Source organism: Ovis canadensis, chromosome 13 (genome assembly GCF_042477335.2).
Source record: "Ovis canadensis isolate MfBH-ARS-UI-01 breed Bighorn chromosome 13, ARS-UI_OviCan_v2, whole genome shotgun sequence".
NCBI classification, from domain to species: domain Eukaryota; kingdom Metazoa; phylum Chordata; class Mammalia; order Artiodactyla; family Bovidae; genus Ovis; species Ovis canadensis.
This window is the reverse complement of record NC_091257.1, coordinates 26,159,783-26,175,106: the sequence shown is the minus strand read 5'-3', so window position 1 is coordinate 26,175,106 and position 15,324 is coordinate 26,159,783. Positions and strand designations below refer to the sequence as shown.

Genomic DNA, 15,324 nt, shown 5'->3' with positions numbered 1-15,324 from the left:
AAGTAGTTCCTTTAAAAAAAAAAAAAGGTAGGTATGGAGGCAGCAACAGTGGGATTTCCTGTGATTCTGGTCCCATTGCCTTGAGCTGTGTGACTTCAGGCAACTGACTGAACCTCAGTTCCCTTACGTGTAAGGTGGGGTGACAGTCTCTCCCTTTGAGGGTTGCAGTGAGCATGGAAGGTAATCTCTACAAGGGAGCAGCCACAGGCGGGGCTCAGGTGTCACAGCTACTGTTTTATAAATAGCCCCAAATGGAGGACGTGAGCTCTGAATTCTTCAAAGATAATGATCTGAATTCAACCACAACACTTCACAAACACTTCCCAGTGACCCAGATAGTGTAGGCAGAGCCCTGCCTCCAGCTAGAGGAGCCTCCACTGCTGGTGACAAGCGCGCTTGCTCCTGACGCTAGCTATGGGGGGACTCACTGAACTAGAAGTCGGGGCTCTGTCGCGTCCCAGGTTTGCAGCTATTCGTCGAATGGAACAAGGCCTGTTTCCTTAATCAACAAAAGGGCAGGTTAAGCTTAATTATCGCTGGAGTTTCTCCCAGCTCTCAGATCCTGGGATCCTATTGAGATTAATGGTAAACATGTCCTGTAATATTTTAGTTTGCACCTGAAACGCCTGCTTTTTCTGAGGCTCAGACTGCTGGGTGGGCTCCCCAAGGAATTTGGAGACTGTCTCTTACATTTAGATAAACCTCTGAATGTTCATTGGAAGGACTGAGGCTGAAGCTGAAGCTCCAATACTTTGGCCACCATCAGGTGCCCTGATGAGGTGCTCTCATCAGGGAAAGACTGAGGGCAGGAGGAGAAGAGGGTGACAAAGGATGACATGGTTGGATGGCATCACTGACTCGATGGACAGGAGTTTGAGCAAACTCTGAGAGACAGTGAAGGACAGGGAAGCCTGGCGTGCTGCAGTCCACGGAGTCACAAAGTTGGAGACGACTTAGCGATTGAACAACAACAGCAAATCTCGGGGTTCTTCTTAGATTTGACACAGAGAATATTTTGAGGTCAAGAACCACAGCATTTCTTTATCCAGTGCCCCAAACTTTAATGACTCCTACCTCCCTTGTGTAAAGCTCAGTGAACCGTCACCTAGAAGTCCCTGCGCTTGGTGAGCTCTTCTGATGTCTACCCCCAGTCTTGAGCAGGTGGATGGCCAGGCAGATGGGCACAAAGATGAAGCCAGGCACTCAGAGCTGGCCTGGCTGTTCGGGCAAACACAACTTGACCTTGATTCACTCACAAAGTGAAGAATCTTATCTCAGACCTTGCCCACATCCTTTGGAAGCCCCTTCCCTTTCCCTGTCTTTCACGTCACTCACGCAGACCACAGGGGCCGTATGAGTGCTCTTTTGTTTTCAGCAACATCAGAAAAGAATAATAATAATAAATCACCTAGTCCACAACTGCTTTCACCCATCCACCTTTCCTCCAGCCAAAGGAGTTCTCAGTGCACCCTCTCAGATGCTCTTCCTGGGAACAAAGTGTTCCAGAAGCAGGTTTAGCGGTGGTGCCTAAGGACCCCGCTGGTCGGCCCCTGGGGGAGGTGGACCCCTGGGGAGGAGGCATCCACTGCTAGATGCTGAACTTGGCTGCAGCCCCCAGCAGCTTCGAGGCACTTGTGAGAAATCGTCCCAGCATTCACACTCCCCCTATCATTTCAACAAGCCTCCCGCAGGCCACATGTCTGCATGTCAAAGTGTGAGAGGCTCTGCTGTGCACAAGTGAAGCAGAGTCCTTCTGGCTCTAGAGAATCAGACTTCCCGCTCAAAGGACCGACTTCCCTCCAGGTGCTGGTATTTCTGGGTAACTCGAGGGACACGAAAACACCTCAGCCCAAAACTCATCTTAGTTCTTTGCGGTTGCCATGGTTTAGTCGCTAAATCGTGTCCGACTCTTGGTGACCCCCAGGACTACAGCCCCCTAGGCTCCTCTATCCATGGGATTCCCCAGGCAAGAATACTGGAGTGGGCTGTCATTTCCTTCTCCAGGGGATCTTCCTGACCCAGGGATTGAACCCGGGTCTCCTGCATTGGCACTTTACTACCAAGCCACTGGGGAAGCCCAGATCTTAGTTCTATTCTCTTCTAAAAACAAAACGGCAAAACACAAAGGGTGGCTTTATGTTGGGGGGAGTGGCATTGAAAGCCCATGCAGAGAGAGAGAAAGGGTGTCAGGACCCCACCTCCAATTAGGAAGCCCGGGTCTGCATCTCTTGTCACTCCTACCGGGTGGCCGGTCACTTACAGGAAGGGAAGTGACTGCCCTGCATCACCAAGTTTCTCACCTTTTATTGGAAACCCAAGCAGCAGGAGCTGTCCTCTGGAAACAGCAGCAGATGGTTGATGGTCTGGTCTAACGTCCAGAAGGAGAGAGCAGGACCTCCCTGGTGGCCCAGTGGAAAAGAATCTGCCTGCCAACGCAAGGGACACCGGTTCAACCCCTGGTCCAGAAAGATCCCACCTGCTGCAGGGCAACCAAGCCTGTTCGCCACAACTACGGAGCGCCTGCTCTAGAGCTGGTGAGCCACAGCTACTGAAGCCTGTGTGCCTAGAGCCCGCGCTCTGCATTAGGCAACGCCACAATGAGCAGCCTGGGCACCCCAACTTGCCACATCTAGAGAAAAGTCCACACAAAGCAATGAAGACCCAGCACGGCCAAAAACAAATCCATAAATCTCTAAAAAATGAAAAGAACAAGAAGAAGAGGCAAGAAAGGAGAGAGCAGACGCCTGGGAGACAGAATAGCTGGTCTGAATCCCTGGACATCCAGTGGATGCCTCAGCTCTCTCTCTCCCTGCATGGGCGTGGTGAGATGGAGGAGGTGAGGCTCCAGCGATCCACTGGAGGGAAAACAAAACAACGGAGATGAAAAGCAGTGAGTGTCCCAGGGGCCCCCGCCCTCGTCCACCTTCCTCCCAGACCTGCGTGGTGACACAGCCCAGAGCAAAGCAGCTCTCAGTGACTGTCGCCAGTGTCAGCTGGAGACGTCGAAAGTGCACAGATTCCAGCACTTTAGTTGAACAGGGAATTCCCGGAGGCAACAAACCTACAAATATCCCAAGAGGAGCTGCACCTGGGCCGGTAGTGCACAGATTCCAGCACTTTAGTTGAACAGGGAATTCCCGGAGGCAACAAACCTACAAATATCCCAAGAGGAGCTGCACCTGGGCCGGTGTGGATGGAGGTGGGGTGGGTGCAGGGCAGAGGGACACGTGTGTGGGGCCCCTCCTGCGTCTTTCCAATTACCTGTCTTAGCTAAAATCTGAAATGAGACAGGAAACACCTTCAACATCAGAAGAGCTCAATTTTTACTCTCCAAGTGAGAGTGGAAGCTCTTGGGGTTTGCAGGATTAGTGATAATCACTGGCTCTCTTTCTGCCTCTGCACACACTAAAGGTAGGAGGTGGCCAGATCACATCAGTGTTCCTCTGAGCCCCTGGTAGGACCCCGCCTGGACCCCTGGTCCAAGCTCTGAGCATTCGCCCCAAGTCCCAGCGCCAGACTAGGGATGTACACAGCTCTCCTCCACTCCAGAAGCAGCACACACTTTCAATCCTCTCTGAAGAGAAAATAACATCCAATGTGGAAATGTATTGATGCTTTAAAATGACAGAGAGAAAAGCAGTTCCCTTCCCACTTGCAAAAACTTTTTCTGTGTTTGTCTCCTGAGTTGGGGAAATGGGCAGAGTAGAAAGCAGAGAAAGACTTCTGTTAGAAAGGCAGAGCCTTCGGTGGAAACAGGAAATATATTTGGAAATGTGGGTGCAAGAGTAAAGACGGAAAAAGCCCCTTTGCTGAACTCAGAGAATTTAAGAGTAAAACTAGGGAATGAGGGCAGCTGCCATGCTGTGTGAGAAGAAAATTTGTAAGGATAATATGAGGAATGGGGATGTAAAGACATTTTGCTGAGTCACATAAACAGAATTGTCCTTCGATACTCCTCTGCTTCCCTGGTGGCTCAGATGATAAAGAATCCGCCTGCAATGCAGGAGACCTGGGTTTGATCCCTGGGTCAGGAAGATCTCCTGGAGAAGAAAATAGCTACGCACTCCAGTACACTTGCCTGGAGAATTCCATGGACAGAGGAGCCTGGCGGGTTACTGTCCATGGGTTCACAAAGAGTCGGAGACGACTGAGCAACTTTCACTCACTCACTCCTCTGCAAGATTTCAGGAGAGAAGAGGAATTTTCCATTCTTTTTTTTTTTTTTTTTTAAAGATGTTGTACTGCTGTTTCTTTTATGACCAGTCTGAGAAGGACTTTTTAAAAATCCCAGATTTAATCCTATTAAAAAGAACACCCCACCCTCTGTCTGCCTTTGCTGAACACCCTCCCACTCCACCTTCTTTAGATGACATCTGGATCCAGTCTTTGCATGGTTTCCGGGCAAAGGGTTATAGTCAAGTTCTTCACTAGTTCTTAGGTATAGATCAGGGAAGTTCCATTGCTTCCAGATTTCAGGAAAAATGCTTTGATAAAAAGCAAGTCTGTGGGAGTAAGAAGTTCTGGAACTCTCCCTTGTCCCCACATGACCTCCTCGATGCTCAGGCTAATTTATGATGATCCCGGAAATTTCCATGGCCTAATTAAAAAAAGCATATCACCATGTAAATAGTTTTTAAGGACACCAAGTTGTCCCAAGGGCAATTTGCCTGGTTCTTTTCCAATTTCTGTGTTTGGAAACTTTCTTGGTTTGTGACTGAGTTGTCGGATTCTGAATGCATCTGAGGTCAATCCTTGATTCTTTGCGGTAGTGGATAATCATGAGAGTTGAGGTATACTTCTTACTGATTTTTTGGAAGTAAAATTACTTGCAGTGAAATACACAGATCTGAAGTGTACGATTTTGATGAGATTTGGCCACTAACCAAAAATGTCAGAAATGGAGACCTGATTGAAATAAAAAGGTGTTTATTTGGGGTTTGGTAGGAATACCCCAGAGAAGCCCTTGACCGAGGGGGAAAGGGCAAGGGTGGTGAGAACTGGGAGATTGGAAATGACACTATTGATACTCTATATAAAATAGATAACTAATGAGAACCTACTGTACAGGGAGCTCTACTCCATCCTCTGTGGTGACCTAAATGGGAAGGAAGTCCAAAAAATAGGGGATCTATGTATATCTGCGCCTGATTCATTATGTTGTACAATAGAAACTAACATAGTATTGTAGTGCAACTAGACGCCAGTAAAAATTAAGAAAAGCAGCCCGTGAATTGTCTCCCCACTCCACCCCCAACAATAAAACAAGGGAAGTTTATAAAGGGAAAACCCACAAGGTTACAGTTAGTGACATGACTTGTTTACCAAGAATTATAGTTGGAGCTGGCAAGCATAAGGGTGCTTGTTGAATACCAATCGGCTGACATCTGAAAACGCTGCGTGCCCAGTTTCAAGGGGGGACCTTGAGGCCATCAGTTTGCAGCTGCCGGCAGATACTGCTTTGAAAACGGTTGGTGGTGTCCCTAAGTTCGGCGCAATTCAGAGAAAATTCAAGCTCTTGGTGCAGGGAGGTGTCTGAGAGCAGGTCTTCCACGGCTGCTGACTCCACTTTTGTCTGCCTGAACTGGGATGAGTCCATTATAATTTCAATTTGTCTTCAGGACGAAGATGTACACCCAAGGACCCATCATTTCCATCACCCCACCGACTCCTTGCAGTCACCCGCCCACCACAACCCTGGTTTAATTCCTTTCTGTACACTAGTTTGTCTTTTCTTAAACTTTATATAAGTGGAATCAACGTGCATGTGTGTGTTTTATCTTCTTTTGTTCAACATAACGTTTTTGAGATTTCTTAAAGCTACTACAAGTGTTTTCATAGACACAAGATTTCACTCCTCCTGGATAAATACCCAGGAGTGGGATGGTTAGATCGTAGGGCAGCTATATATCTAACTTCATGTTTAAAAACTTTGAATTTTCCAAAGGAACAGTGTTATTTTCACTTCCACCAGTAATGTCAGCAAGTTGCAGTTGCTCCCTGCCAACATTTGGTATTATCAGTCTTGTATCTATTTTACCCATTCTAACGGACTCTTTACAGTGGCTTCTGATTTGCTTTTCCATGATGTCTAATGTGGTCTTGAGCACCTTTTCAAGTGATTACTGATAATCAGATATCTTCTTTGGAGAAGCGACTTGAACAGTCTTTGCCCACTTATTTATTGTATCCATCATTATGGTATCATACAGAGTAATTTCCCTAAAAATCACTCCCTAAAAATCCTCTGTGCTCTACATATTCATCTCTCCAGCCTCCCTGCTGCTGCTAAGTCGCTTCAGTCGTGTCCGACTCTGTGTGACCCCATAGACGGCAGCCCACCAGGCTCCCCCATCCCTGGGATTCTCCAGGCAAGAACACTGGAGTGGGTTGCCATTTCCTTCTCCAATACAGGAAAGTGAAAAGTTAAAGTGAAGTCGCTCAGTCGTGTCTGACTCTTAGCAGTCCCATGGACTGCAGCCTATCAGGCTTCTCCGTCCACAGGATTTTCCCGGCAAGAGTACTGGAGTGGGTTGCCACTGCCTTCTCTGTAACCCTTGGCAACCATATTTTTTTTTAACTGCCTTCATAGTTTTTCCTTTTCTAGAATGCCTTATAGTTAGAATCATACAATGTGTGGTCTTTAAGATTCTCTTCTTTCACTTAGTAATATTCATTAATTTCCTCTATGTCTTCTTCTGGCTTGATAGCTCATTTCTTTTTAGCTCTGAATAACATTCCATTGTCTGAATTTACCACGGTTTATTTGTCCACTCATTTACTGAGGGACATCTAAGATAGCTTTTTCTGGACAGAGAAAAAAGGAGCTGAACCAGCACCTATTCTATGACTATTATGTGCTGGGTGCTTTGCAAGTTACCTTGATATGTTATTTCACATAATATTTAAAACAAATCAGTTAAATAATAATTATTATACAAATGTTACAGAAAAGGAAGCTGCGTCTTAGATAAGTAACTACAATAAAACTGTGGCCAGTAAGCTGGTGGAGCTACAATTTAGAGACCCAGCTTCCTTCCCTTTCCACCTTTTCTTGCCTTATTATGATTACTACAATTACCAGAATTTAATTATGTGACGGGCTTCCCAGGGGGCGCTAATGGTAAAGAACCTGCCTGCCAAAGCAGGAGATGATAGGAGACGCGGGTGCGATCCCTGGGTTGGGAAGATCCCCTGGAGGAGGGCATGGCAGCCTACCCCAGTATTCTTGCCTGGAGAATCCCATGGACAGAGGAGCCTGGTGGGCTACGGCCCATGGGGTTGCAAAGAGTCAGAGATGGCTTTTCAGAGATGACTGAAGTGACTCCGTAGGCACGTTACGTCTCAGGTTCCTCTGCAACTGCTGGCCCACTCGGCCATTCAGATTGTTGTTGTTCAGTCCCTTCTGGGTTAGAGGTGGGGCAAGCCGTTCACATTCTCCTCATCCTCTTGGGGGTGTCAGGAGGGTCCTGCATCCTGGATGGGGATAGGGGGTGGTCTCCAGGTCGGTGAGTGGCTGGGCAGAGCGTGAGGGCTCAGAGAAGCTCCAGCCCACGCTGGGTGACTGATTCACAGCTGGCAGACGGGCCTCTGCGGCCGCGGGTGCAGCCACCTGCCCAGAGCCGATGCCCTTCTCCTGGGTGGCGAGGCCAGCTGCGGGCAGCCCTGACCGCCTCACTTTCTCCCATTTCCTGTGCCGTCCTGTCCACCTCCTCCACACAGCCTATTACTTTTTCCTGAAAAATCTCATCTCTTGAAGCAGGGCAACGTGTCTAGAGAGACACACAGTGGAATCCCTGTTCTGATGAGACCAGCACGTCTCCCTCCCCATGATAGCTGGGTGTTCGCCTGCTCCTTCAGGTGTCTTTAGTGGGAAACCAGTGACGGTTTTTTGGGCCAAGGGAGGGTCAGGCTTTGTGGTGTGAGGAGAAATCTGGTAAACTCAGAGGTGGGCAGATGGGTGAGAAACACATTTCCTACTCACCACACACTGAGTGAACACTTAAAAGTATTTCTCCTCCAAGAAACGATTTCTCAACAGATACATTTCATCCCTCAGTTAAATCCATGTGGCTTTCCCCGCTGCCCGGCTTTCCTCATGTTAGTGAAGTGAAAGTCACTCAGTCCCGTCCAACTATTTGTGATCCCATGGACTATATCCTGGAAGTCTCCAGGCCAGACTACTGGAGTGTGGGTAGCCTTTCCCTTCTCCAGGGGATCTTCCCAACCCCAGGATCGAACCCAGGTCTCTCTCATTGCAGGCGGATTCTTTACCAGCTGAGCCACCAGGGAGGCCCTTCCTCATGTTCCTTGTAAACTATGCTTGCTTGGCGGGAGTCGTCAGAATAAAACCCCAGCTGTTAGTTTGAAAGACACTGTAGCTTGGAGAAGAACTTGCTAAAGTTAAATTTTGAACCATCTCTGACCTAAAGATTTCTACAGAGCCTTCAACAGCCTGAGTTTCTTTCCAGGAAAAAGTGGGGTACACACCAACCCCTTAAATCAAGGGAAGAAAAGTGGGATTCGATCGTTTTGATGGTTGACTGTGCCCGTGTTTGGAAGCTCCTGGATTACTAAGGTGCCTTTTTGTCTTGGCAGAGGCTTGTCATGATGACCCTCCGAGTCTCAGAAACGCCATGTTCAAGGTCCTCAGGTACGAGGTGGGCACCATGATAAACTGCGACTGCAAGGCAGGCTTCCGCAGGGTGTCGGCCGTCATGCGCTGCGTGGGGGACTCCAGCCACTCTGCCTGGAACAACAGATGCTTCTGCAACAGCACCTGTAAGAGTTTCCACTGGTAACCCCGAGGGAAGGAGAAAAACTGTAGCAAAGAAGGAGGCAGGGCTGCAACTTGCCTTGGGGGCTGGTTGGGGGGGGGGGTGGCGTAGAATTCCTTTACAATGTTGTTAGTTTCTGCTGGATAAGGAAGTGAATCAGCTACAAGTATACATATGTCCCCTCCCTCCTGAGCCTCCCTCCACCCCTCATCCTACCCCTCCAGGTCACCACAGGGCACTGAGCTGAGCTCCGTGTGCTGTACAGCAGCTCCCCACTAGCTGTTTCACACACAGCCGTGTATATATGTAACTGCTACTCCCTCAGTTTGTCCCACCCTCCCCTTCCCCTGCTGTGTGCACACGCCCGTTCTCTGCATCTTCGTCTCTATTCCTGCCCTGCAGATAGGTTCATCTGCACCGCTTTTCCACGACTCAGAAAGACACACGCGCCTCAGTGTTTACAGCAGCACTATTTACAATAGCCAGGACATGGAAGCAAACTAAACGTCCGTTCGCAGAGGAATGGATAAAAATGTGCTACATATATACAAGGGAATATTACTCAGCCGTAAAAAGGGATGATATTGGGTCACTTGTAGAGATTTGGGTGGACCTAGAGTCTGCCACACCAAGCCCTCAAGGAAACCACACTTTAAGAGGGCGTGGAGGGGGGGCAGACATTACACTAATAATCATAAACAACTGAAAATAAATGTTCATAGTGATGTGAACGTAGCGCATGCAGCTGAGCTGTTCTCCACAGCAGCTGCCATTCTTCAGTTCAGTTCAGTCGCTCAGTCCTGTCCAACTCTTTGCAGCTCCACGGTCTGCAGCCGCCAGGCTTCCCTGTCCTTTCCCAGCTCCCGGAGCCTACTCAAATTCATGTCCATCAAGTTAGTGGTGCCAGCCAACCACTTCATCCTCTGTCGTCCCCTTCTCGTCCTGCCTTCAATCTTTCCCAGCATCAGGGTGTTTTTTTAACGAGCCAGCTCTTTACATCAGGTGGCCAAAGTATTGAAGTTTCAGCTTTAGCAGCAGTCTTTCCAATGAACACCTAGGACTGATTTCCTTGAAGGTTGACTGGTTGGATCTGCTTGCAGTCCAAGGGACTCTCAAGAGTCTTCTCCAACACCACAGTTAAAAGCATCAATTTTTCGGCGCTCAGCTTTCTTCACAGTCCAACTCTCACATCCATACATGACTACTGGAAAAACCATGGCTTTGATTAGAAAGACCTTTGTTAGTAAAGTAATGTCACTGCTTTTGAATATGCTCTCTGGGTTGGTCATAGCTTTTCTTCCAAGGAGCAAGCGTCTTTTAATTTCATGGCTGCAATCACCATCTGCAGTGATTTGGGAGCCCCCCAAAATAAATTCTGCCATTGTTTCCATTGTTTCCCCATCTATTTGCCATGAAGTGATGGGACTGGATACCATAATCTTAGTTTTCTGAATATTGAGCTTTAAGCCATTTTTTTCACTCTCCTCTTTCATTTTCATCACTAGGCTCTTTAGCTCTTCACTTTCTGCCATAAGGGTGGTGTCATCTGCATATCTGAGGTTATTGATATTTCTCCCGGCAATCCTGATTCCAGCTTGTGCTTCATCCAGCCCAGCGTTTCACATGATGTACTCTGCATATAAGTTAAATAAGCAGGGTGACAATATACAGTCTTGACATATTCCTTTCCCAGTTTGGAACCAGTCCATTGTTCCATGTCCAATTCTAACTGTTGCTTCTTGACCTGCATACAGATTTCTCAGGAGGCAGGTAAGGTGGTCTGGTATTCCCATCTCTTTAAGAATTGTCCACTTTGCTGTGATCCACACAGTCAAAGGTTTTAGTGTAGTCAATAAAGCAGAAGTAGATGTTTGTCTGGAATTCTCTTGCTTTTTCTATGATCCAAATATCATAGGATGTTGGCAATTTGATCTCTGGTTCCTCTGCCTTTTTTAAATGCAGCTTGAACATCTGGAATTTCTTCATTCATGCACTGTTGAAGCCTAGCTTGGAGAATTTTGAGCATTACTTTGCTAATGTGTGAAATGAATGCAATTGTGTGGTAGTTTAAACATTCTTTGGCACTGCCTTTCTTTGGGATTGGAATGAAAGCTGACCTTTTCCAGTCCTGTGGCCACTGCTGAGTTTTCCAAATTTGCTAGCATATTGAGTGCAGCACTTTAGCAACAGCATCTTTAGGATTTGAAATAGCTCAGCTGGAATTCCATCACCTCCACTAGCTTTGTTCATAGTGATGCTTCCTAAGGCCCACTTGACTTCACATTCGAGGATATCTGTTCTAGTTGAGTGATCACATCATCGTGGTTGTCTGGGTTATGAAGATCTTTTCTGTATAGTTCTTCTGTGTATTCTTGCCACCTCTTCTTAATATCTTTTGCTTCTGTTAGGTCCATACTGTTTCTGTCCTTTATTGTGCTCATCTTTGCATGAAGTGTTCCCTTGGTTTCTCTAATTTTCTTGAAGAGATCTCTAAACATGTCCATTCTATGGTTTTCCTCTTTTTTTTTTTTTGCATTAATCACTTAGGCAGGCTTTCTTATCTCTCCCTGCTATTCTTTGAACTATGTATTCAAATGGGTATATCTTTCCTTTTCTCCCTTCCTTTCACTTCTCTTCTCAGCTATTTGTAAAGCCTCCTCAGACAACAATTTTGCCTTTTTGCATTTCTTCTTCTTCGGGATGGTTTTGACAACTGCCTCCTGTACAGTGTCACAAACCTCTGTCCACAGTTGGCACTCTGCCTATGAGATTTAATCCCTTGAATCTATTTCTCACTTCCACTGTATAATCATGGAAAGTGAAAGTGAAGTCTCTCAGTCCTGTCCGACTCTTTGCGACCCCATGGACTGTAGCCTACCACAGTCCTGCGTCCATGGGATTTTCCAGGCAAGAGTACTGGAGTGGGTTGCTATTTCCTTCTCCAGAGGATCTTCCCGACCCAGGGACTGAACCTGGGTTTCCCACATTGTAGGCAGACGCTGTACCATCTGAGCCACCAGGGAAGTAGGATTTGACTTATGTCATACTTGAGTGGTCTAGTGGTTTTCCTAGTTTCTTCGATTTAAGTCTCAGTTTTGCAATAAGGAGTTCATGATCTGAGCCACAATCAGCTCCTGGTCTTGTTTTTGCTGACAGAATAGAGCTTCTCCATCATCACCTGCAAAGAATAAAATCAATCTGATTTTGGTATTGACCATCTGGTGATGTCCACGTGTAGAGTCGTCTCTTGTGTTGTTGGAAGAGGGTGTTTACTATGACCAGTGTGTTCTCTTGACACAACTCTGTTCACCTTTGCCCTGCTCCATTTTGTACTCCAAGGCCAATCTTGCCAAACTGTTACTCCAGGTATCTCTTGACTTCCTACTTTTGCATTCCAGTCCCCTATGATGAAAAGGACATCTTTTTTTGGTGTTAGTTCTTGAAGGTCTTGTAGGTCATCATAGAACCGTTCAGTTTCAGCTTCTTCAGCATTAGTGGTTAGGGCGTAGACTTGGATTACCGTGATATTGAGTGGTTTGCCTTGGAAGCAGAGACCATTCTGTCTTTTCTGAGACTGCACACGTTGCCACTCTTCAGGATGCCCTCTGACTCTTAAACGACCTGCCTTCGGGAGGCAGGAGTGGCTGAGGTTACTCCTCTGCCTGCCACACTCGCCTCCATGCACAGCGTTGACAGGCTGATGGCCAGAACAGGGTCCCTTTTGGGGAGACACACAGGCACAAACCATTCAGCCAAAAAAGCTTGGGTCCTTTGGAAACACACTGTAGGCTGCTATCGTCACGTACAGGAAGCCTGCCTGGCGGGCTGGTGCTCTGCTGCCCGTGAACAGGCTCACTGAGAGCCCCCTGAGGACAGGGTGTGTGGGGCTCATTTTTATAACCTCAGCATCCCCCAGCACTGCCTGGCACGTCACAGGCCCTAGAAAGATGTTCTTTCTGAGGGTTTTCTCTTTTAAACACCTGTGAAGTTATATTCTTCATTCCCTCCATACTCTCTAGCCCCTGCTAAGAACCCAGTAAAACCAGTTACTCCTGGATCCGAAGAACAGAGGGAGAGAAAACCCACAGATGCACAGAGCCAAACGCAGCCTCCGGAGCAAGCTGACCTTCCAGGTAGGCACGGACCTGCTCTCTCACAGACACACTCAGTGCGCCCCTGAGGAGGAGAGTCCGGCCTGTGGTCCTCTCTCCCGAGGACGCCCTGGGGACTGGCGCCGCGGTGCGGTGGTGGCAGGCTATCGGCTCAGCATCTCAAGCCCCTCCTACAGCAGCCAGCCTGGGCTCTGTGCATCCTCCAGGCTTGGGAACTGGCCCAAGAGGGCTCAGTTCAGTCCAACTCAACTCACTTCCATTCAAATAGCATTTGGGGGCCAACTGCCCCAAGCACAGTAGCCAGAGAATAGCAATCTGAGTCGCCAGTACTCCTTGGCCTCAAAAGATGCTCTGTGTTTCCCTTAAGGAAGAGATACTGAACTGTGAGCCAAGTAATTGACTTCCAGACATCTCTATTTCCAACAGGACAGGGTTCTGAGGCGGGTGGGGCCACACTGGCTTCTGGAAGCTGCAGACAGAACTTGAGCTAACGGGCTGTGGACAAGCCAGTGCTGTGCCACCCCGCTGCTGCCCCGACTTCCCAAAATTAATGCGGTGGAAGTCAGCCTTGACATCAGGAAGAAAGGAGCCGGTTAAGGAAACCTGAGCTTTGGGGGGCGCAGCTGACCTTTCAATACCCCGTGCCCTACGCTGATTGTACACCCTTACAAAGAACTTTACGACTTGGTATATAATCTCATTCCAACCTCAGAAGCCAGTGAGTCAGGGGGCAGGAAATATTCCTTCAATTTACTGATGGAATTGAGATGCGGAGACCAGTTAAGACATGGCCCAACTCACCAAAGGGACTGAAATAAGGCCTCGGGTCTCCTGAACTAGACCAGGGGTCTCGGTACGATTATTTAAGCTACTTTGAATTTATTTTCAGCTTTTATTAATTAACAAAAAATAAAAAGACAACGACTAATCTGGGGAAGCTGCTGCAATACGCTGTCTCCTCTCCTTGTCACTGTGACTTTGTTCTGGAGTGAGGATTCAGAACACATTAGTTGCTTTCCTCTCCTTCTCGCCTCCCATATTCCACAATTCCTGAAAGTTTTCTCAAGAGGTCAGTGTTTACTCTTCTTACTCAAGAGATAACCAGCTGCCTCTGGCTAAGGGATGCAGACTGTCTTAATTTGGAGGTTTTCACTAGAAAGAAGCAAAACTAACTCCAACAGGTCTGGACGGTTATGAATTTTACTGACTGGAAAGGCAGTTTGATTCTGAGACTTGAATACACGTTCAAGGATGGACTGCAAGATGCTGTACTGAGCAGACCCCTCAGGATGGGACCGCTAGGCCTCCTGCTGCAAAGGGTCATGAGGGCAGTGGGAGGGGTTATGTTGGATCCTTGGGGTTGTGGAAGGTCAGAGCATACACACAGCTTCACAGTTCTGGGCTTAGAAGGATCTGTGGTTCCATGTGTCCAGATCTGGGGGGCAAGGGATTAAATCAGGACAGGACATGATCTGTGGGGTTAAAGGTCAGCCAGGCCTTGGTTTTAGCTGGATGAGGGGAAAGTTACTGGACATGGGAATTTTCAGAGGCCTTAAAAGGGCAAGCTTCAGGCATGGCTTGGTCAGGGACCAATTTCTCTAGGATCGTCTTGGTGCTTCCCTCCTCCCAGCTTTGGATTTGTCCCAGGTACTTCTCCATGGCTCCGAGACAACCACTTGAGGATGCTCTTCCTCACTTAGCGTCGAGATCTAGGTGGTCTCCACATCTCCTCAGCCCAGACTGGCTGAAGCCTGCCCTTAACCCTTAGCTGAAACCACTGTTCGCACGCCTGTCCACTTAGCAAATCTCTCCCGGTCAGCAGAAGTTCATTTCTCTGCGTCCCCAGAGCGAGCACCTGTGTCTCGAGTGTCATGCTCCCCACGTTCTCCCTGCAGAGGCTCCCCTCCCTGATCCACTGTCTGCTCACTGCAGGGGAGGGGGACTGGGTCTTCATGTCTTTCACAAAGTGCCTAGCAAAGGCCCTAACAAATAGATGTTACCAATACTTATTGGAAGAAAGCGGGAGAGGGGTGGAGGAGGGGGCCAAAGAAAAGAAGGACTGTGGTCTGGTCTCTAGGAAGAGACAGCCTGGCCTGGTCTGGTCTCTAGGAAGAGACAGTCTGGCCTCACAACATCTCCTCAACTTGCCTCTGGAATTCCCTTCCCCTTGTCCAGGTCACTGCGAGGAACCACCGCCATGGGAACATGAACGTGAACCTTTGAAGAGAGTCTATCATTTCACGCTGGGGCAGACGGTTCACTACCAGTGTGCCCAGGGATTCAGGGCCCTACACACCGGTCCTGCTGAAAGCACCTGCACGATGATCCACGGGGAGATGAGGTGGACCAGGCCCAGGCTCAAGTGCATAAGTGAAGGGGCGAACAGTCAGGCTCCAGGTACAGAGGTGCCCCAGCCCAGGGCCCGCCGCCTGGCGGCT

General features: G+C 48.2%; 1 protein-coding gene across 1 annotated transcript in view; it reads left to right on the top strand.

The window, feature by feature from the left end:
* IL2RA (interleukin 2 receptor subunit alpha) overlaps window positions 1-15,324 on the top strand; it is a 44,456-nt gene that overhangs the window by 20,338 nt on the left and 8,794 nt on the right. The window contains exons 2-4 of the mRNA XM_069547160.1: window positions 8,596-8,778; window positions 12,794-12,907; window positions 15,062-15,283. Coding sequence (XP_069403261.1) covers window positions 8,596-8,778; window positions 12,794-12,907; window positions 15,062-15,283 — 519 coding nt within the window. The remainder of the gene's footprint in view (window positions 1-8,595; window positions 8,779-12,793; window positions 12,908-15,061; window positions 15,284-15,324) is intronic.